Here is a 22,072-nt window from a genome sequence, read left to right on the forward strand (position 1 = left end):
TGAAAATATTTATAAGTCAAAATACAATTCCATAACAAATTCTGTCAAATATCATCACTATGGTATTCACCAAAAGGACTGGAATTTTTAATGAACAAATCTTAATTCTGTACAGTTACATTTATAAACTCTCACTTTAGAAAAAAAATTTTATGAAAGATTATAACTTTGGTAAGTTATTCAAAGCGATTAAATCTAAAGCTACACTAAGAAAAACATAAGGTTTTCACGAACAATTCCATTCTATGATGGTAGAATGCATGTTGAGTTCTAGGAGTATAGGGCTTTATAAAATCTAAAGATGTATACTTCTATGCAGTGTTTTCAACAGTTTAGTTCATCACCATATTACTTACCTGATAAATATCTAAAGCCTGCATTGCATATTTCACAAGTTTTATGTAAATCTGTGTTTCTTTGGGTTGTAATTGCTTGTTGGGGATGAACTGAGCTTCTGGAAGAAAGATTACACGCCAAATTAAAACCACAAAAACACTTCTTAAAGCCTCACACAAATGCTGTATTTGATCTAGTAACTGAATTAGAGAATTACCGCCAGGTGCTTTACATGAAGTTATTCCCCATGTAATAGTCTTGACTCCACAGACCAAAGTTTTTACCAAACTCCGACAATCTGTAACTTGGAATGTCTGCTTGTCTTCTTTATCCTTTTCTCCTTGTTTCTCAAATACAGGCACTGGTGCTGGAGCTACTGGTGTGGTAGGGGCTGGTGAAGGTGCAGGGGCAGGTGCTGTGGGACCTGTAGGTACCCCAGGCAAAGCTGCTTCTGCTGCTCCAAGTTCTGACTGAGGTTTACACTTTTTAAAAATGGCAGACAACTGATATCGAGCAATGGTGTGGAATTTTAAAACAAAAACCTGAAAAGGAAGGAAATTAATATGATGGTTTCAAAAGAAAAAAAACTTATCCTGAGTATACCAGAAGTAAACTCAGACTCCTCTAAACCTCTTGGAGCAGATGGTAAAAATGTCCTTCAAACTACCCAAAGCCTCCTCACTCACACTTCACTACACAGAACTACAAGACATCTAAAATGAAAGGCAAACAATTCAATAAAACAATATAACGGAAATGATTCTTCTGATTCTCTTCAAAAGAAGTGACAAGCATTTGGTACATAAAACAACTGTTTCAAAAAACATCTACCAATTTCTAACATACCAAAATATTACATTTTACCTAAACATTTGCAATATACCTACAAGTACCCTATAAAATAAACTTAGTAATTCACTATATGAAATACTGGCCACTAAACAGATAATTTGAAATTCAAAGTTGAGAAGCTTTGGGAGGGCTTATTAAAATTTCTTTCTTTCATTTAACTTCTTATAAAAAATACATACTTCTAACATCCGCATTAGAATGTCTCTCCCATTTCCATTTTCTTGCTCACTTTTGGAGCGGATGCAATCTACCAGGTTTAACAAAAGCTTGCAAGACATAGTCTGGATACTGCTAGGCAATGACTCATCATCAATGTTCTTGGCAAACAGCTGGACTGCAAGGGAGAGATCATTGAGAGGTAAATGCTGCCGGACATGATGCACCAAGTCTGCCAGTGTGCTGTATGCAAGTGGCCTAGAAGGGAAAAGAAATTCATTAGTTTTTAGGCCTATTACTGGTGTATATTACACCGACATAATTATAAATTCTATAATCAATTTGTTATCATCTCATTATACCCTAGTAAGATAACTCTACAGGAAGGCCAGTGCACCCCTGAGGTCAAACCTAGAATTTAGCTAACAATGTTATTACTCTTCCCAATTTTCATCTAATAGTTTTAACGATGCCTTTTTAAAGTTGGTGGGGTTTTTTTCAAACTGAGTTTTATAAGTTTTTGTTCAACCACAGCACTGTAAATGGACAATGAAATACATAATTAGCCTAAGGAAAAACAATTACTGGGCTTGATCATGCATATGCCCATTTTGTGGCTCAAAAAATAAAAACAGTCCATGTCAATTAATATTTTCCTATTCTATGGTACATTACCATAATATTCAGAGGATTAAGTTCTGAAAAGACTTTGTATATTGCCATAATGATCCATACTACAAAATTAACTCTTAATTTGTTCTCTAATGATAGAATATTTTACAAATTCAGACTCCTCTAAACCTCTTTGAGCAGATGGTCAAAGTATACTTCAAACCACCTAAAGAATCCTCAGTCACATTTTACCACTCAGAGCTATAAGACATCTAAAAGCAACAATTTGTCTGCAACTGCACTCACACTACTTGGCTTAATAAAAATGGTAAGATAAAAACAGAAAAAAGCTCATAACCAAAAGGTATTTTTCAAGTGTTCTACATATAATTCATGTTAACAAAATACCAACCCTCACTTTTTGCTTTATCTTTTGATATCTAGGCACTATATCAATTGATTTAAAGTAACAAAATCCTTTTTTTAAAAATTCCTGCATTTCTAAATCTCATGGTGATTTAAGGACACACGTAAATTTAATTTGCAGGTTCTAGAATTAAATACTCCAAACAGGAAATATCAGAAATCATTATCAAGGGCAAACATCCAACGAGATACCATAAGATTGGTTCATACCTCAGAGTCTCTCGAGCAGTGTATCCAGACCCAATTAGTATAGATTCATCAAACAGTTTGTCCATGCATGGAATGAATTCTAGAATGTAAATATTTATTGAATCGATTACCAACAAAACCAATTACACATTAAATTACTTTAAAAGTATTTAACTTAAAGTCAACGATATAACCCACATTTAAAAGAGGAAAAAAAAAAACAGCCCACACTATTTCATCCTATAAAAATGCTGTTCTCCTTAAGATATGTTACACAAAACATGTGCTACTAAAAATACAATTTAGACTATCAGCAAATGCTTTAAGAATTAGACAAACTGCTAAGAAAACATGAATTCATTTTGAAATGCAAAAGGAGAAATAGCTTAATATATGGCCATCCTCGCTACTCTCAACCTGTGCGAAGTTCAGTGTTAACCAGTTGTGATACAAAAACGTAAGTGGCCAGAACAGGACACAAGCAGCAGGAGTTCAGGGGAAGGACAAGAGAATGACCAGTCAGTCAGCAAGCATTTATGATGTGTCTACAATATGCCGGACACTCTTCTAAGTGCTAAGGATACAAAGAACAACAAAAACATGGTCCTGCATCTCAAAGAGCTCCCAGTCCAAGAGGTAAGAAGAGACGCAAAGAGCTCAAATAATACATACAAATGAACAGGCACCAAATAATTAATAGCTACGGAAGCTCAATGAGGGATCTGGAAGAAATTAAACCTAATTAAATACTATACAGTGTGCATTATCAGGCAAAGGACAATTTACACAAATGCATAAAGACAGGAGCTGACATACTAAGTTCAGGAGACAGCTGAGTGAAATACGTGTATGGAAAGTAACATGAAATAAATGTGGAAGCTGGAACCAATTTGTGGAGAGACTTAAATGACAGTCCAAGGCATTTGCATTTTATCCTAGGGTCAACAGAAAGCTCCTCTCCAGGACGAGCAGAGTGGCTTAGCTACAGCAGAGCCTTAGACATAGACCCAACGAGGAGACCACTTCAACATCTAGGGGGCTAATGATGAGGCACTGAACTAAGCTGGTGGCAGTGTGAGGGAAGAGAAGAGGACAGATGTCATGGTGGCAGAATCAGCAGGATTTAGTCATCTGTTAGACGAGGGAAAGACCAAAGATAACTCAAGATCCAAGTCTGGGCAGCTTAGAAGAAGGTCTGGGAAGAGAGGACACGAGCAGACACAACAGATTTGGAGTGCTGGCAGTCACCAGAAGTGAAGATTGTACAGTTTGCAGTTGGAGATATGGGACTAGAATTAAGAAGAGATTTCAACTCGATTGAAGTATTAGGAACATCCGCATAGAAGTGATAACTGAATCCAACAAAGCAGATGAGATTTCTTGGGGGATAGCAGTGGAGAAAGTGGGCCTTAGGGGATAATCAAACTTAGGAGGCAGGAGACCAGATGATGATCTAAGAAAGGAGCCTGAAGGGTCATCAAACATGAAGAGAACCAGAAAAAGAAATGTCACAATATTCAAGGAAGGAGAGCTTTAGCAATTAGAAAAACACAGAATCACAGAATAGTGCAGATAGTAACACTCTAGATCTAGAGCTGCAAGAGACCTTGGACTTTAATTAATCTATTTGCATATTTTAATTTGACTTTTCAGTTTGATTTTTTTCCATTCCATTCTCTCCCTGCTTGTGTTCCTCCCCCAACCAATCAGAACACAAGAGTACTCATTTTACACATGAGAAAACTAAGGCCCAGACAGAAGTAACTTAGCTAAAGTCATGTAGTTAGCAAGTGACAGAACCAGGGTTCTTAGATTCAAATCCACCTCTTTTTCCACCATGCTATGCTGCATCCCTGCTAGATGACTGGTAAACTTTGAGAAAAATGTCATTAGGATTAAAAGGCTAGGAAGTCTGGTTGAAAAAGGTCTGCTGAGAAATAGTCAAGTGGTGAAAAGTGGAGACTAAAGTCAAGAATGAATTCTCTCTACAAGTTCAACAGAAAAAGGGTGATGATACAGGAGGCCAACTTGAGAGAATGGTGAGGGTCAAGTACAAGTTTTTTTTTTTTACAGATTCAGAGGAGTCCTAAGCATGTTTGAAAGAAGAGGGAAGGGGCCAAGAGACAGGGAAGGATAAATGGGGAAAGCACCTAGAATGGAATGGGAATCAAAGGCAAAGACATATGGGCCAACTTTTTCAAGGTTCCCACTCCACCAAAGTGTGAATCAACAGAAGATGAGACAGGAGAAAATGTAGGCCTTTCCAGCTAAAATTTAGAGATTAGGGAGTTCATGAGAGATGACCTCAGTGTTCTCAGAAAAGAGGAGGGGTCATCCGATAAGAAAGGGGGGGGGGGGGCAGGTGACAAGTTTTTGAATAGCATTTTGAGGCTCACTTGGCAATCTCATTCTCTCCCAGGGCTTTAACAATATGATCTCTTTGGAAATTCTTCCCAAATCTTCATCTGTAGCCATCGTCCAGACACCAGCTCCTATTCCACATCCTCAACTACTTACGGAACATCTCTCCAAACTGTATGTGCCACTTGTTCCTCAAACCTAATTTCATATTTTTAAAACTAAGCTCATTTAAAACTAAGCTCATTATCTCTTTTCCCTTCAGCCTACTCCTCCTCCTGATGTCACTATTTCTGTGTATGGTGTCCCAAACTAGTCCCTTGTGTTCAACACTTTGTGTTTATGTTTGATTCCTCCCTCTCACCTCATATTTATTTAGTTATCAAGTCCCAACCATTCTACCATTAAAAGATCTCATAGGTCAGAGTTAGAAAGGTCCTCAGTGACCATATGAGCCAACTTCTTCCTTTCACAGAAGAAAAAGGACCAGAAAAATTGAGTAACTTGCCCAAAGTCACACAGATAATTAGCTTCATACACAAAATTTGAACTAATCCTCTGCTTCCAGAATAAGTGCTATTTCCACTGGTCTTTATCTCTTCAAAGAAGCCTACTATCTCATAGTTCTATGGTTTTGCTCACTTATTTCCCATGCCTCAAAACCATCTTCTCCTCTATGCTGACAAAGAACTTTTAATTTCTAACTTTCAAATGCACTTTTCCTGCAATATTATATATAACGGTTACATATATGTGATTTTATCCCACCTTTTAGAATGTAAATTTCACAAAGGCAAACTATGTATCTCCCCAAGTACTTAACATAATGCTCTGCTCACCTATTAGAAGGTGTGGGGGTGGGGGTGGGGGTGTGGGGGTGGGGTAGGTGTGGGGGGGTGTGCACACGCATGTGGGGGTGGGGGTCGGGGGCGGGGGGGGGGGGTGCACGCACAGCATTAGAAGGAACCTGAAAGGTCATCTACTCCACTCTCCTCATTTTGTAGATGAGGAAATTAAAGGTCCAGGTACAGGAAGTGACATGCTCAAAAGTTACACAGTTAGTTCATGATAGCAGTCTAGAACCCAGAACCACTAATCCAGTGTTCTTTTCACTATACTGTCCTCTGCAGAAATGATTAAATGAAAAAAAAATGTATTTAGCTATATGTGGTAAGAAAAAAAAACAAAGAAATACTAAAAGCTACTCAGAAGCTCTACAAAATTCATGTATCAGTTATGGGTGGCAGGACGTAGAGTCATGGCATAGTAAATAGTTTGGAGAACAAAAACGTAAAGTTTTGATAATCACAAAGGAAAAACAACTTTGATTTCCACAATTAGATTTACCTGAAGACAGTGATCATGTGACCTTGCATTGGAAGAAGGAATCCAAATCATGAGAATGCTTTTCTGACTACACTCCTCAAGTAAAATGTCTTACAGGAAATCAATATTACCTCCTCATCTCTTCCAGCCACCAAATTTATGCATCAACAATGAACCTGCACTAGTCCACATAGCACTATGCCCAAATTTTTGACAAGTTTTGTGTTTTCTCCAGCAAGCTGAAGATCAACATAATAAATTAGCGCTGTTAAAATAGCCATAAGAAATACAAATAAATCTAAGCAAGAAAAGAAAATACATACGACTCCTTAAGTCTGTAGTAAGAATGTGTTTGGCAGCAATGAGAAGTTCCTTTCTAAGATGTGCAGTTTCTGCTGGACAATTTGATAATAACTGTAGCATTCCTTTTACCATTTGCTGAGAATATTTTGCCACCAAATCCTACAAAAACGAGAATTAGGAACAACAAGTGTAACTACACTTCTGGTACAAGGGTAGTAGGTAAAAGACTGATTCAAAATGCTCTTTATAAATTTAGTTCAAACCAATTCAGTAAACTAACTGTACACACTATATCAGACTTACTAAATACCACCTCTATTTACTTGCTCCAAAACTTATGAAGTGTTGGCTTAAGTAATGATAAACTTCAACAACCACCCTATGAAAAAGAGGGACACCCTAGCACTTCATTTAATCTTTGCTCAAGCACAGAATAATTCTATGAGATGAAAACAAAAATTATTTGAACTAGAAAATGGGGAAATTATCAAAAGACTTTAATGTAGAAGTCTACTCAATATCCTATTTTGTCTCATTTCCTAGATATTTTAAGCTTACAAATTTTATTTCAGTGATTTTAAAGTGAACGTATTATAAGTGAATACCCAATTATTAAGACAATATTTTCCCAAAAGAACATTTAGTTTTTAAAAAATCCTACAAGACATGAATTAAAAAATTATTAAAGTTTTTGTGGAATGTGTTGGAATCAGATTCATTCCATAAAAAATTTTTGAATTTTTTATTGTTGAAAAAGAACTATTTGAAAAATGAGAGACCAAGCAACTCAATGTTCTCTTTTCCCCTTAACCCACAAGCAAATTAAGTTCTCTTTTCCCCTTGTCCATTAGTGAATTAAAATGAAGATTACATAAGTACTTTTTAAAAAATGAGTAAACTAGAGAATACATGAGAAACTACTTTAAAACCTAACCATGAGAATAAGTTAAAACCTGTTTATCATACTTGTTCATTTTATAATACAAACTTTTCCACTGCAACACACCTACAAAAGATTACCATTGTTGCCTAACTCTCCCACACATCTTTTGCCACACAACTTCTAAAAAGATTCTAAATATTTACATCTGAAAGCAATCCTTCTCTTTCCTTCTCCTTATCCCAGATTCCACAATATTTATAATTAAAATATTTAAACTCACCTGGTAAATTCTTATGATATACGCTAAAAATGACAAAGTTTTAATCTGAGCAGCAATGAAATCAGCATACAATTCCTTATTGTATAGTTTATGTTGCCTGGAAAATAGAATCAAATTTGGATTTACTGTACAACTTTAACTTGTTTAAGTGAATTAAGAATTAACTGAAAGAAGTTTGAAGGCTATTATGTCCATAAACATGTTTAATTTTCACAAAGAGAAAGAAATAAAGCAGCAGCAACTTAAGTTCATATACTACATTACCCTTCCATTTTAGTGAACACTAAGCTTTGATCCTGAACCCTATTTAACCCTGGACTACTTCCCTACAAATGAAACCGGTACCTAAGTCAACCCACTACAATCAACAAAAAAGACTGAGACCAGCCTTGAGAGGTAACTGACAAAATCAAACAGAGTCTGATTTAATCTTCTGACTACTATCATTAATAATGATCAAGTTTTGTTCATGGAAAACATTTGCAAAATTATAAGTTCACAAGAGCTCTGGCTATAATATGCTTTTTTTTTTCCTAAATTTGAAATCAAGAAGGAAAAGTAATTTTAGTAATTAAAATAAGGAAATAAGGAAAATAAAAAGGAAAATAGGTTGAAAAAATTTTTAAGTTTTTATGTTTACTATATTTCTTTACAAACTTGTCTCAAGTTTTGAGTGTCCATATATTTAATGTCAAAATGGAAGAGTATAATATCGTTCTTAGTAATCAATGCAAACGCAAATATTTCGTTATCCTAAACAAATCTCACCTGGCTTGGGCAGATACCTGAATTATAATAGTATTCATTATCAATGGCACAAATTCAGCAACCACATTGTGAATATTCAGCTTGTAGAGCTAAAAACAACAAACAAATGTTAGACATCCAAGTTTTTAATTTTCTATCTTTTAGACCACGTATTACAGAATTACACAATCTCAAATTAGAACACCTCAGAAAGTACACCATTTATAAAATTTAATATATGGTATTGTAAATCAGGCCTAATTATGGCCTCTCTGGTGCTTTAGGTTCTGAAATGAAATAAAATGATATACTCACAGACGGCCTAAGAATAAACAAAAGCTACATGGAGAGGACAGAAAAGTTATTTAGCAAGGAGATAGCACTGATTCAGTTGAGTGCCACTTCTCTGCCCATTTTCCTATCTACTGATGGGATAGCTTTTATATTTAGGCTACCAAAAGACTACATTAATGGCCCAAGTCTTAGTCCACTGAGTCAACTGAGTCTCAAGCAAAGAAAAAACTATCCTATCCTGGACTTCATATGCATAATTGAAGTTATATGCTTGCCTTCTCAAAGGGTTGGGGAGGAGCTAGAGGAAGAGAATTTGAAACTCAAAATTTAAAAATATGAATATTAAAAATAGAGAACTAAATCTCAAAAAGAAAAACAAAACCATCCTAACCTAAAAACCGATAATGCTTCTACCAGAGATGGTTATAAGACACTAGCTTTGTTGTATTTGAGATTTACTTTTAACACAAATTCCAGGTCACCATAGTGCCCATTATTTTTCCACAGTACCTAGCATACCCTTAATGAGGACAAGGAAGTACCCTTAGCAGATGTGCTCAGCGACTTGAGTTTTTCCAAAGTATCCTTCAAAATGCTTCTTTTTAGTCCTTTCTGTATGTTCAAAGTGAGACTATTTAGGTTACATATCGAGTCTGATTCACTGTCATCCTTCCCATTTTTTCCCAGGACTCAAGCAAGCTATCCTCAAGCAAGCTCTACCAATGAGTCCCCCAATCACACATAGTCTTGTCTGTCTGTCTCTCTCTCCGCTATTCTCCCTCTGACTCATACTTTGGATTTGCCTCCTAGACCCAAAACAAATCTGCTTCCTCAAAAAAGTTTAGAAGTCTCTAAGGTACTTTCTGGTTATATGATTCAACAGCATGTCACTAAATATAGTTTTCCTAGGCTAGATAAAATTTTAATTACTAAAATTAAGACCACAATATGCAATACACATACCTGATACATTAAAACAACAATTATGGGCAACTCAGCCAATACTTTCAAGGAAAGAGACCCTCTAGGAATTATAGAATGCTACAAGACAAAAACATTTGGAATTAGGTTATTATTTTGAAGCAAAAACACTACAAATTGATGTAGTGATAGTACTAAATAGTACAGTCAATTACTGACTATTTTTTGTTGAAAGGATTGTGACCTACTATTAAAATGTACAGTGCGCCTTCCAATCATTCTGTATTTTCAAAATTTATTGATATTTTTCAACTTAGTGTAAAAAGAGAAAGCTTGAAGATATTTATAGAAAGAGTGATTCCAATTCCCCAGAAAAATTCTTAATATATAGCTTTAATATCTAAAATTTTCTTCATTAAAAAAGGATGAATATCAAAACTATCAATATAATAACTCTAGCCAGAAATCTAAATTCACATAGTTAAGTTTATTTAGAAAATTTCAAGATACTTCTTTTAGTTTCCTACTTTACCCTCAATGTGTATTAAATGATTCTGATAAATTATTTCAGTGATACAGGTAAGGGAAAGAATATAATATTTTAATTTTATGGATGAAACAACTACACATCCAAGCAACAAATGTAATATACCTAGTCAAAGTTAAGGACACAAATCAAGTATTTTCACCAATCCTTATGCTAAGAGATCAAGTCAGATGTATATATTATTACAAAATTCATTTTTCATTTCTTTTTATGAATGGCTTTCACTTTTAAAGTGAACAGAAGTATCAGTAACAATGGTTACTGCTTTGGGTTGGGTTGCTGAGGAAGACTGTGCAGAAATCCAATTTTACTCTTGAAGTACATATAAACCAAAAATGGGAAAAAGACTTACTGTTCTTGTCTCACTGTCATCACGTTCAGGATTTACTTTCACAGCAAGTGTTGTGATCATACCAACCATTTCTGGGGAAGGAACTGTGTTATCTGGGATCACTTGAGGATTCTCAAAATAACGATTCTAGAGACAGAACAGAAATTAATTCTCATTTTCCCAAACCAAAACAGATTACCATTCCTCAATAAAATACATTTGAAATTCTATGCAATAATAAGAGTATGTATAAGCAAAACAAAGCAACTGCTAAAAGCAATCAATTCAATCTACATATTTTTAAAGTACCTATTACAAGAATGCTCATGGATTAAATGTGATATTTTCAAATACTCTCCAATAGAGATTATAGTTTTCTAGCTGTCCAAATTAGAATACATTAGAGTTTACTCTGTAAATGAGATCAAAAGAGCCAGAAGATAACAGAATCTCCCTCCACCCTAAAAAGGCAGAATACAAAGCCATTTGAGTTTCCTGAATATTTCCTAGTTAACAATGAAATACAATTTAAATTACCTGCATATGAAAATACAAAGAATACAGTAGTTTTACATTTTGTTACAACCCAAAAAACATTCTCTATGCATAGAAGCATCCAAAATCTTCCACTATCTTTATCAACACAGGTCATAAGTGGTAAATACAGTTAAAAAAAGCACACTATGACAAACTTTGTAAATGACATAATTTAAAACAAGTTGAATTTTAAGTTTTAACCCAGATTTTGAAAGATTAAAAATTCTTATGTAAATAGCTGCATGACAAACAGAACAGCCAGACAATGATATTCCAGGCAGCAATGCTTCCCCCCTTTCTTTACGTGAAAACATGAATTCTAAACATACCACAACTTTGGGAAGCTCCTTGTATATCTGTTTCACAAAGTCCAAAAAGTGATGAATCTAAAAACAGTCATAATAAATTAAAAAATTTTTGACATATAATTAAACTAATTTAATTTTTAATGTATAATTCTTGCAATCTTTCCAAACACATCTAACATGCTTAAAAATAAATGATTCTCTGTAAAGTTTCAGTAATTTAATTATTTTAAAGCTAACATATCAGCACTTATTAAATTATTTCATACAATGTTCAAGACAACTCCTCTGCCAAAAACTCACAGAAATTTTCTACCTCCACACCTATATTTACATTATTTTCACTTGAAATAAATGTTTCTGTCAAATAAGCAGACAAACATACGCATAAAATCTCCCAAATGAAAACATATTGCAAATAACCCACAAATGCTCATAAAATAAAAACTTACTTCTTGTGTGATTGTTGGACGAAATTGTTTGTGTAGCTCAATAATTATCCTTAGACAAATAAGCACATTTTCTTCATTTTCAGTCTAAAAATAAAAAGTTTTTAAACTGAAATACATCTCACATAAGTTTTACTCCACTTCAAATCTAGAGACTGTAAAAATATTTCCTGACAATTCCATCTCAAAAATATGTTTTTAGTTGATAGAGCAAGGCTTAGTTTAGAGCTCTGAGTTCTTACCAGTGTTTGGACGCCTTTATTCAAATAAAGACTCATACACTGTCAGAGTGAACATATTCACTTTTAACCAAAATAAAATAATTCAGAGACTAGGACACAAGATAAGTCAACACTTTTTAAAGCTTGACAGAAAAGATCCTGAAAATGGTGCCCACAAAATTAAATTTAAGTTCCATGAAAGAATTTAAGCCTCTGGAGAACAGAATGGCTGCAGAAACAAGTAAATGGCTTTACCCTAAATGACAGGAAAAAATGAAAATCAAACAGCATCCCCTCTGTTTCTCAACCATTAACTTGGCAAGGTAAGCATTATCACTGTAAAGGTCTACACACTAAGAAGTAAAGTCTTAAAAGTTTTTGAAAATTCTTTTTCAGTATTTTCTCAGTTACATTTTTTCTAAAAGATTACATAGATTTTAACCTTCCATATAAATCATAATCACTTTCCTTCTTTAAAAAGATGTTAATTCTTCATTAAACATGATAAAGCAAATAGAATTCTTTTTCACAGTTACCTCCAGAAATCGAAACATCACTGACAAAACATTTTTGGTATGAGGACGAAGATGTTCATTTGTTGGTATTCTATGAATTATTTCAAGAACTAGTTTCCGCAATTGCTAGAGAAAGAAAAAAAATTGAATAGACTTTAAAAAACTTTTATTTATTTTTTTTTTTAAATAATTAAGAGCAAAACCTCTCATTCCCCTGGGGACATAGCCATTCTGGAAAAACCAGCGAACAGTCTGACAAAGTCTATACATTTAGACCTGTTATCCTTATTATTTTAAAATGGATCTGTTTTAAAGCAGTACTGATAGGTTATTTTCTACAAAGCTGTAATGTCAACGGAACGAGAAGATCTTTCCTGCCCATTAACAGGCCTATGTGACCTGCTTGGAGCTGGGGCCCAGCTGACTGCAGGGACAGAGCCTGAGTCACATGCAGCCCATGGTGGGAAGGGCTTGCTCAAGAGGTGGAGCAGGAAGTGAAAGTGAGAAAGAGCTGGGACAGAGCATGGCAGAACTGAGGCAGAGCAGCTAGCCTGAGTGAGAAAGAGAGGAATTTTGCTTAAGGGAGTTTGTTTGTGGAGAGGCCTTGCAGAGCAGAGGAAAGGTGATGCTGGTGCTCCCTGGACGGGTGATGTGTGTAAACTTCTTTGTTACCATGGTGACATTTGCTTTCCAGTATCTAAATAAATATCCTGGTTTTGTCTATGAGGAAGAGAGTTTGTTATATTTTACAATTCAACCCTGGAAATGTGTCTGCATATTCATGGCAGCTGCACTGGCGATATAATAGTCTAAAGATATGAATTACAAAATCACTATTTTAAGTATTTCTAATTTCTAAAGAAGAATTAACAAGGCTACAATTTCTCTTTAAACATAATTTTTTCACTAAGTAAAATTTCACAACCTATCAGCAGTTCAAAAAGGACAGTATATGGGAACAGGGTGGTACAGTGGAAAGACCATTACACCAGGAGTCAGACACCCTTAGTCTCTTAGTCTCAGCTCCTGCTGGGCACCCATGAGCATGTCACGTCCCTGCTCTAGATCTTAAGTTTCTAAATCAGTGGTCCTCACTCTGACATTCTAGGACCATGATTTAGAATAATCTAGAACCTTAATTTAGAATACCTGGGCAGGAGGGTAGAGGGGTAGAGATGATAGCTACATCTGGCATCCTACATACCTTCTCCTCCTGCCCCCATTCCTTCAAATAAGTGATTGGGGCACTAGGAATAATCTTAATTTTGAAAGGATAAGAATGGATCCAATCATTAGGTATATCAAGAACTACAAATTTTAGCCTTTTAAAGTAATCTTAGATCAACATTTATTGGGCATCCCAAAAATTAAAATCGAAAGACTTCAACATAATTGCTTTCATCCAGAGCACAGTGAAAACCTTACTGGAACTATTTCACTAAACAACATTTCTACTATGTGATGACTCACACCTGAAATAACCTAGGTGTACTTTATCTTTAACCAGTGGCCAATCATTCATTAACCCATTCAAGGAACACTAATTGAGCACCTACTACATGCACTCTGTTGGGTCAGTGTTAGGAACTAAAAGGAAGAGGGATCATTTCTACCTGAGGAGTTTAGTGGGGCAGAAAAGGGCATTTTTTTTTTTTTTAGTGCAAACCATTTGCTTTTATTCTTTCTAGTATTAAAAACGCTATGTTGTAGTTGGGCAGCCTGGCCCTCATGGGGTCTTAAGACCCTAGCCTAGTCAAGGCAGGAAGAGAAGGACTCCCACTGTCCCCCCTGGCTACACCGCGTCCCATTAGGATTCAGGGCCCTCAGTAGAAAACTCATTGTTTCACCAACATGGCATGGACACACTGCCAAAGGAAGTGTGATCTCAGAAGAAGAAAACAGGCAAAGGGGCATTTCCCTTACAACCAAATGGCCCAGGGTCAGAAGAAGCATGTTTTGTTTTGGACCTGGCTCAGGCTAAAGGGCAAGCAGGTGGGAGGGCGGGGTCAGTGGAACAGGTGGCCCAAGCCAGGACAGCCCACCCCTGAACAGCAGGGGTAGTCAACAAAGCAATACACCAAAAGTTTAGTGAGCTAAACAAACTACAATTTTAGTGCTCTGAAACACTGAGTAAAGGGTTGGAAACAAAGCCTTCAGCAAAGTGCTGCTGGTCATTCAGAAGGGGAACCCAATCACTTCTCACTAGGAATGCCTAAAGTTTTAGACTTTAAACATTCCAAACAACCTTGCATTCATCAAGTAAGAAGTGCAAAGTGCCTAGTGTCCAGCAGCCTTGTGGATTAAGCACAAGAAAGCAGGCCCTGGTCATGAAACAACTAGGATCAGGGTTGGACCTCATTCCTCACTGCTACAACAGCAAAAAAAAAAAAAAACTAATTCCCTTGGCTTTGGTTCTTTATATAGCTTGCAGACAGGGGACCAGCTCCTAAACTGGCATATTTGAGGAAAAGAGGGCCAGGGACAGAACTAGTGATATCAGTAGAGAAAAGCCAAAATACGCAGTCCTAAGCACAAGAGAAAGGCAGAAGCATTGGGTTAGGGCATTTTTTTTAAATGTAGAGGAAGGAGGACAAATTGAGTTTGTGAACTAGAAGACTGAACACTGGATCAGGGGTTAACTTCAAGAATACTGACAGGTTTTTGTTAGTAAAAGAAATACCTTTAGCATACGCATTTAAAAACATGGAAACATGAGTCTGTGTTTTATAAATTAAATGGTGTCTGCCACCAAGAAGTAGAAATCAAATGGTGTCCAGCTGCTTTCTGGCAGCCTCTGGAAGTAGGAGAAACCAGCTGAAGCCAATGAAAATCAGAGGGCAGGCCTGAAATTCAGAGATCAAAAGACTAGAAAAGGAAAAAGTATCCCAAACAAGACAAAGTTAAAGAGTAAAAACAGTGATGTGTAGTTTTTCAAAGGAGAAACCCTCCCCTCTTCTCCAAAATAGAAGACTCTGTCTGAAAGGGAAGAAAGTAAGCAAATAAATTTGTTTCCTTTCCCTTCCAGCTATTCAACAGCAAATGGCATTTTAATCAGTAAAGCCTTCCTAAAAGTTTAATTTCAGTTAGACCCTGAAAATGGTAAAATTTAATAGATGAAGACTGTGGGAGGCTGGCAGTCAGGGAAGAGCATGAGCAAAGCCACGGAGGTGGGAAAGACTAAGATATGTTTGGGGAATGATGAATGGTCCAGTGTGGCTGAAGTGAAGGAGAATGGTGTAATTATAAGCCTGAAAGCTGGGCTGGAGCCAAACTGTGGAAGGCCTTAAATGACAAGCTAAGGAGTTCGGATTTTTTTTTTTCAGGTAGCAAAAGGGGTTCCATGAAAGACACCTGAGCAGGACAATTATTTCATCAGAATTGTGCATCAAGATGAATCTGGCAGCAATGTCTAGGCAGTATAGAGAGGAGAGATTAAAGCATAGTCAACTAGTTAAATAGCTATTGTGATAGTCCAGGTAAAGTCACAATGATAATTTAAAGAATGAGTAGTTAAAGTTTAAAAAAAAAAAAAAAGCAAAATGGGGAGGAAAAAAAAGACAAACGCATTTTCCAGAGCACCTTGAGAAATAAATTCTATCAACTAAGCAATAACCTTTGACAAGGTTATCTTCAATACATTTTATAATATAATAATATATTGTAATTTATATATAATGTATATATATTTATATATGTTATATATAAAATATATGATTCATATAAAATAGAATGGAATATGATATGATATAATAATATAATTTTTAAATTATACCATGAACTTTCTAGTTTGCATAGTCTTTCTATAAATAAAATACTAGTACACAGTATTTCTTCATTTTTTTTTAACAGGATAATTAATATTTTCAGAAGATTACCTGTGCTGGTTTCTCCTGCAGAAACTGAACTTCTCCATCTTGTAGAAATGTAAGAAATCGAGGAATGATATGCTCTAAGAATGTAGAATACTGAGGGGATGACGTTACATTCTATTTTAAAAAAAAAAGCATTTTAAGAGTGTTTATCTTCATTTTAACATTTAAAAAAATTAACGTATATGCTATTGAGGCTGATGAGAAGCTATTTTACAAAGTAACTACAAAGATCCAATCTGCTTAAAATGCATTAGATAACAACTAAAATAAATGAACATTTATCAAACAACAGCATAGAAGGCACTGGTAGACTCTGTAGATACAAATATGCAAAATGAGGTTCCCTGACTCCAGCACCTCCCATTGTGGGGAGAAGGAGAATAGGAGGAGAAAAGGGGATTAAGGCACAGAAAGACAAGTATAATAGAAGACATCATACAACAGAAGCAAAGGAGTACAGAACAATATTCAGAAAAATTTCAGGGAGAGATCAGTGAGGTTGGAGTAAGGCCCCAAGGACACTGAAAAGGCAGTTTAGAAGAAGATTATGAAGGGTTTGTATTTTATGCACTAGACAATAGGGAGCCATTAAGGTTGAAGAGCGGAGAATACTTCAGTCTAACCCTAAGCATATGAGTAAGGGAGCCTGAAGGTAGAGAAATTATCAGAAAGGAGGAATTCATTCAACTATTACAACAGTCTGTATAAGAGGGGACAAGCGATTGAACTAGGGGTAATGGTGCTATGAGTGACAAAGAAGGGACAGGACAGGCAGATTTGGTGGGGTGTGCAGGCAGGATTAAAAGGATTTAGCCCCTGATTAGATATGGGAGCTGAGGGAAATGGGAAGACACTACTCTGAGGTCTAGAGCCCTGGGTGACCAAAAGGAGAATGGTGTCATCAACAAAAAAACAATCTAGGAGGATTGTGCAAATTCAGGGTTGGGGGAAGGAAAAAAATAAGCTCAATTTTTAGATAGACTGAGTATGAGGTATTAGCTGACAAGAGAAGCGGAATGGTAGTGCAGCTAAAAGATTAACCATTAATTTGTGATCAAGGTGACAAAGCAATTTTAAATAAAATAAAATGATAGTTATAAAATCTATTAAGAAACCTAGCAACCTTAGTTACAAGCCTACTAAAATATGATAGCTTCTCCTTCTAAAATTATACCCCTTATCAAATTTTAAAACAATAACCCCATATTAAAAAAAATGAACAGAAGAGCGTAACTCATACACATTAATAAACTCTTTCATCACCTATTCATAACCATTTTGCAAAGCAATTTGGAATCCAGCCAAGAAAATGATTACAGTGTCCATATCCTTTAATTCAGATTTTACTGCAGGGCATGTGTGTACCCCAGAGATCAATGATAAAAGGGAAGGCCCCACTTACACCAAATATTTATAGCAGCATTTTTCAAGTAGCAAAAAAATTTAAAAAGTCAACAGGAAAATAGATGTTGTGGCACATGAATGAAATGAAGTATTATTGTGTAGTTAACAAATGATGACTAGGAGAAATACAGAAAATAGGAAGACTTCATTGAATGATGGAGCCATAAATCAAACTGTAAGAGAAACCAGGTGAAGCTGAGAAAAATAGAGGCAAGAAGTACAGACAACCCTTACTAGTAGTCTGATTGTGAAAGAGAAAAGATATAGGCCCAAAGCTTAAGACAGCAGTCAGGCGAAAGGTTTTTTTGAGGATGGGTGACAGAAAACTGTTACGTTTGTAAGGAGCAGGGAAGGAACCAAGGGAAGAGAGACTGAAGTTGAGAAAGAGAAGGAAAGAATGAGGAGACAAGCTCCTGCAGAAGACCAGAGAGCATGCAATTAAGGGCATAAGTGGAGAAATTGGCTGAGGCCAGAAGTGTCACCTCTTGATCATCAGAGACTGGAAACAATAGACGAGAACAGAAGTGGGGAGGCAGAATGGGAGGGGGATTACCATGGGGTGGATTTTGAAATGTAAGGTAGGGGAAAAAAAACAGATGGCTAAAATCTGGAAAACAGAAACTTCTGGTTACATATCTAAGCATCTTGAGAGTTTTCCAGCTCAAATGAAGAGAGCAAACTCCTGAAAATTCTTGTTTGTTTATAAAACTCTAATCTAGGGTTTTCTCCATTACCATTCAAAATAGAAACACAATCACTGCAACATAAGTTGAATCTAACTACAGGAGAGCAGTCTTACAAACATAAAAGATTGTGAAATGAATTCTGATTGTACCTTTTAAAAAAAATAATCTCACTCATTTAAAAATGAAAGGATCATAGAATCCTAGATTTAGAGCTGGAAATTGGAGATTTTGTGACTTTCCCAAGCTCACAAAATGGTGATGACTGGCATATCTAGGTCTAGAATTCAAGTGCTCCAATATAGCACTCTTTCCAGTGCACTACACTGCCACCCCTCAATATATAATTGGGAACAAATAAGCAAAAAGATGGTGATGATTACAGCTCCTAAGCAAGAACTTAAGATAACAAGAAATTTATTAACATTTCCATTTCTATTTTAGAACAATATATCTGTAATATGCTGTAAAATGTAAATATGTAAAAGTAAAATAAAATATACATTCACTACTATTCAACAATTATTAAACACCTACTACACTGTGATAAACACTAGAAATGCAACAAAAAACAAAACAATCCCAACCTCAAGATTACATTCCACAACAGCATATGCACAGGTATGCAAATACCTAGGAGGTAGCCAGATAACAAGGGATAAATGCTAGACCTGAAGTCAGGAAGACTTGAGTTCAAATGCTGCCTCAGACAACTACTAGCTGTATGACTCTAGTCAAGTCACTGAAATCCTGTCTCAATTTTACCACCTATAAAATGGGGATAATAACAGGATGTTCCTGCCAGGGCTGTGGTAGGGATAAAATGAGATGACTATGAAGAGCTTTGCAAGCCTTAAAGCACTATATAAATGCAGCTATAATGAATGTTGATAATGCCATTGTTTATTATTAAGAAATGCAAATTATGTATAAACTAATTTCAAAAGAGAACATTAAATACAAAACTGTGAGAAGCTTTGTATAGGAAGTGACCCCTGAGCTGGGCTTTGAGGGAAGCCAGAAATTCTAGAGACAGGTGTACACTGCAAATCTCTGCAAAGGCTCAAAATGAAGAGATGAAAGTTCAGGTATAGGGAAGAGTGAGCAGGCCAATTCCACTGGAATACAGAGTATAGGAAGAAGAGTAACCTAAACCAAGAGTGGAAAGGTAAACAGCAATCATGTTATGGAAGGCTTTAAACAGCAAGCTGAGGATTTCATTATTTTATCCTAGAGATAACAGGAAGCCACGCCAAGATTTCTGAGTAGGAAGATGACATGGTCAAATTTGTATTTTAGGAATATAAATTTGGCAGTGTGGAAGATGGATTGGAGAAAAGGGAAGACTGGCAGCAGGGAGATCAATTAGGAAACTACTACAGTGGTCTAAGCAAGAGGTGATGAATACTGCCTTAAGACTAAAGGCAATATAAGTGACGAAAAACGAAAGGATGTGAAACGTGATGGAAGGAGAAATGTCAAAATTTGGCAAATTGGTGTATAGAGGGAATGATGACCAGAGTCATGGATAAACCCAATGCTGGGAACATGGGTGAACAGAAGGATGGTAAGGCCCTGAAAATAAAAGGGGATATGTCACCAAATATACTTCTAAACAGATAAAGTCAAAACTAAGAGACTATGACGTAGGCTCAAAATAGAAACAAAGTTTTACAACATACCTCAAAATTTTCACTAACTTCTTGCATCATTTTCAGTTTTGTTTCATCCGCTATAGAAAGTGAAATATACTCAAGTTACTGACATTTTTTTTAAATCCTACAACTTTAAGGTTTACTGTAAAAGAGAAGCAATCAGATCTTATCAGTTTGAATATCATGGCCCTCTATAAAAAGGCATATAACTAGGTCCCTATCGCCATTCATACCCAGTCATACATCCAGGCACAAGTGCGCGCGCACATACATTCATATACAGACACACATTTGCCTCTTTGGGGCTCCAACCAATAGTATCCATCATTTTGCTTCCCTACGAAAAGGGAAAAGGAAATGTAAAATGAGCTTTAATGCCATCATCATTTATCTCACCATGCGTTCCAATTTAATAATGGAACAAATAAGTCATATTATGATGTTTCCTAAAATGGCAATGAGTAAAAAAAATCAACTTACGTGTATTTACATCTGTAAGAGCAGCCACAAACTGAAGGTATTTTTTCATCAAAGTGGTTTGGTCAACCACTGTGGCTGCGGGTGTTGCAACAAATGCCATTTTTCTTTTTTAGTTTGTGTTTCTTAGAAGAATGGAGTCAGGGCCAACCTATTTTTACAAAAAGGCACACATATATATATCTCAGTTTTCCAAGGACATATGCCTATAAGCATCCTAAAGCTTAATTCTGAACGTGCTTATTTCAAAAATTTCTGCCTATAAACCCCAACATAAAGCCATTTAATTCATGATTTTTTAAAGTCTTTTCACCTAAATTCACATATTCTGCGACCCTTAAACATACGCAACGTGTAGCTTTTTTCTTCAATGTCCATAATTCCTCAACTTTAAATGAAACTGGGGAAACATCTTCTAAGTCACAAAACTCATTTCCCAAGATCAGTTAACTTTCAGGCCCCTCTCTCCTGTTCTTTTCAGTCAGGAAGTATGTGTACTTAGAGAGAAAAGAGAAGATGTGGCTCTCCCTGTGACCCCAAAACTCTCCCTCAGAGATATGGGAACAAAATGTCACTTGTGTGGATCCGTTCTGGTCCCAGAGACACCGCAGAGGGGGCACCCCCGGATCACACAAGCCCAGAGTCTAGCAAAGTTATTTGGAAAAGCCCCCCCAAACCAGGTTTTTCTCAGAGGCTCCCAGGAGCCACAATAAAGCGGGTCAGGTAGTGACTCGGCTCTGGATGGGGTACTGTTTTCCAGGAGTGCTTGGATAGTCGGGTGCCCCAAAGGGCCCCTCCCCTTCTTCCTATGCCCCTTCTCCGTCCTTCCCCCCTTCGCCTTCCAGAAAGCGGCCGGGGAGGGGGGCGGAGCCTAACTCTAGAGATGGGAGGGGGGTCAGAGGTAAGCGGTTCCTCCAGGGCCCACTTCCGGGTACCTTCCACATACACACTCCCGCCTCCCCTCCCCCCTACCTCCCAGTCTCCTCCGGAAAACCTCCCAGCATCCCCTGCCTCAGGCCTCCCAAGCCCGAGTAAGCCCCAGACCCTCAGACAGGACTCCCTAGCCTGGACCCCCGCCCCGCCCCTTGTACTACAACGCCTGCGGGGACGCCTCCGCGCCAGGTGGTGGCGCTGCCGCCACAAACCTGCAGTCTCTCTCTTCTCTCTCTCGAGCTTCACGCCGGGAGGCGAGGACTGGAATCTAGACGCCTCCCCTCCGCCCCCGGGCCCTTCCACAACATCGGAGAAGGCGGGGCAGGCACCTTTTCCCAGCCCCAAGCCCAAACGCTCCTCAGGTTCCCTTCTTTGTTGCAGTACAGGAGGGTTCGCCGTTGCCCAGGCCGGTGCTACGGTGCCCGTAGAGGGTCAAGTACAAAAACCGCCTCGGCCTTTC

At 36.8% G+C, this 22,072-nt stretch overlaps 1 protein-coding gene and 1 non-coding gene across 10 annotated transcripts in view; both read right to left on the reverse strand.

Moving 5' to 3' along the window:
• The window catches only part of TRRAP (transformation/transcription domain associated protein), a 160,371-nt gene that overhangs the window by 137,753 nt on the left and 546 nt on the right, over nt 1–22,072 (reverse strand). For all 9 annotated transcript variants that reach the window (XM_072597814.1, XM_072597816.1, XM_072597813.1 and 6 more), the window contains exons 2-16: nt 20,683–20,830; nt 20,230–20,279; nt 16,464–16,574; nt 12,610–12,714; nt 11,856–11,939; nt 11,428–11,484; nt 10,583–10,708; nt 9,726–9,803; nt 8,490–8,578; nt 7,722–7,818; nt 6,579–6,717; nt 2,593–2,671; nt 1,368–1,602; nt 554–878; nt 357–454 (exon numbers count right to left, since the gene is read on the reverse strand). In XM_072597814.1, the coding sequence (XP_072453915.1) occupies nt 357–454; nt 554–878; nt 1,368–1,602; nt 2,593–2,671; nt 6,579–6,717; nt 7,722–7,818; nt 8,490–8,578; nt 9,726–9,803; nt 10,583–10,708; nt 11,428–11,484; nt 11,856–11,939; nt 12,610–12,714; nt 16,464–16,574; nt 20,230–20,279; nt 20,683–20,782 (1,773 nt within the window). In that variant the 5' untranslated portion in view covers nt 20,783–20,830. The remainder of the gene's footprint in view (nt 1–356; nt 455–553; nt 879–1,367; nt 1,603–2,592; nt 2,672–6,578; nt 6,718–7,721; nt 7,819–8,489; nt 8,579–9,725; nt 9,804–10,582; nt 10,709–11,427; nt 11,485–11,855; nt 11,940–12,609; nt 12,715–16,463; nt 16,575–20,229; nt 20,280–20,682; nt 20,831–22,072) is intronic.
• Nucleotides 20,355–20,541, reverse strand: LOC140497956 (small nucleolar RNA ZL1). Its single transcript, XR_011964953.1, has one exon. It is a non-coding gene; the product is annotated as a small nucleolar RNA ZL1 (small nucleolar RNA).

This window comes from Notamacropus eugenii, chromosome 3, assembly GCF_028372415.1.
Source record: "Notamacropus eugenii isolate mMacEug1 chromosome 3, mMacEug1.pri_v2, whole genome shotgun sequence".
In the NCBI taxonomy this organism is placed as follows: domain Eukaryota; kingdom Metazoa; phylum Chordata; class Mammalia; order Diprotodontia; family Macropodidae; genus Notamacropus; species Notamacropus eugenii.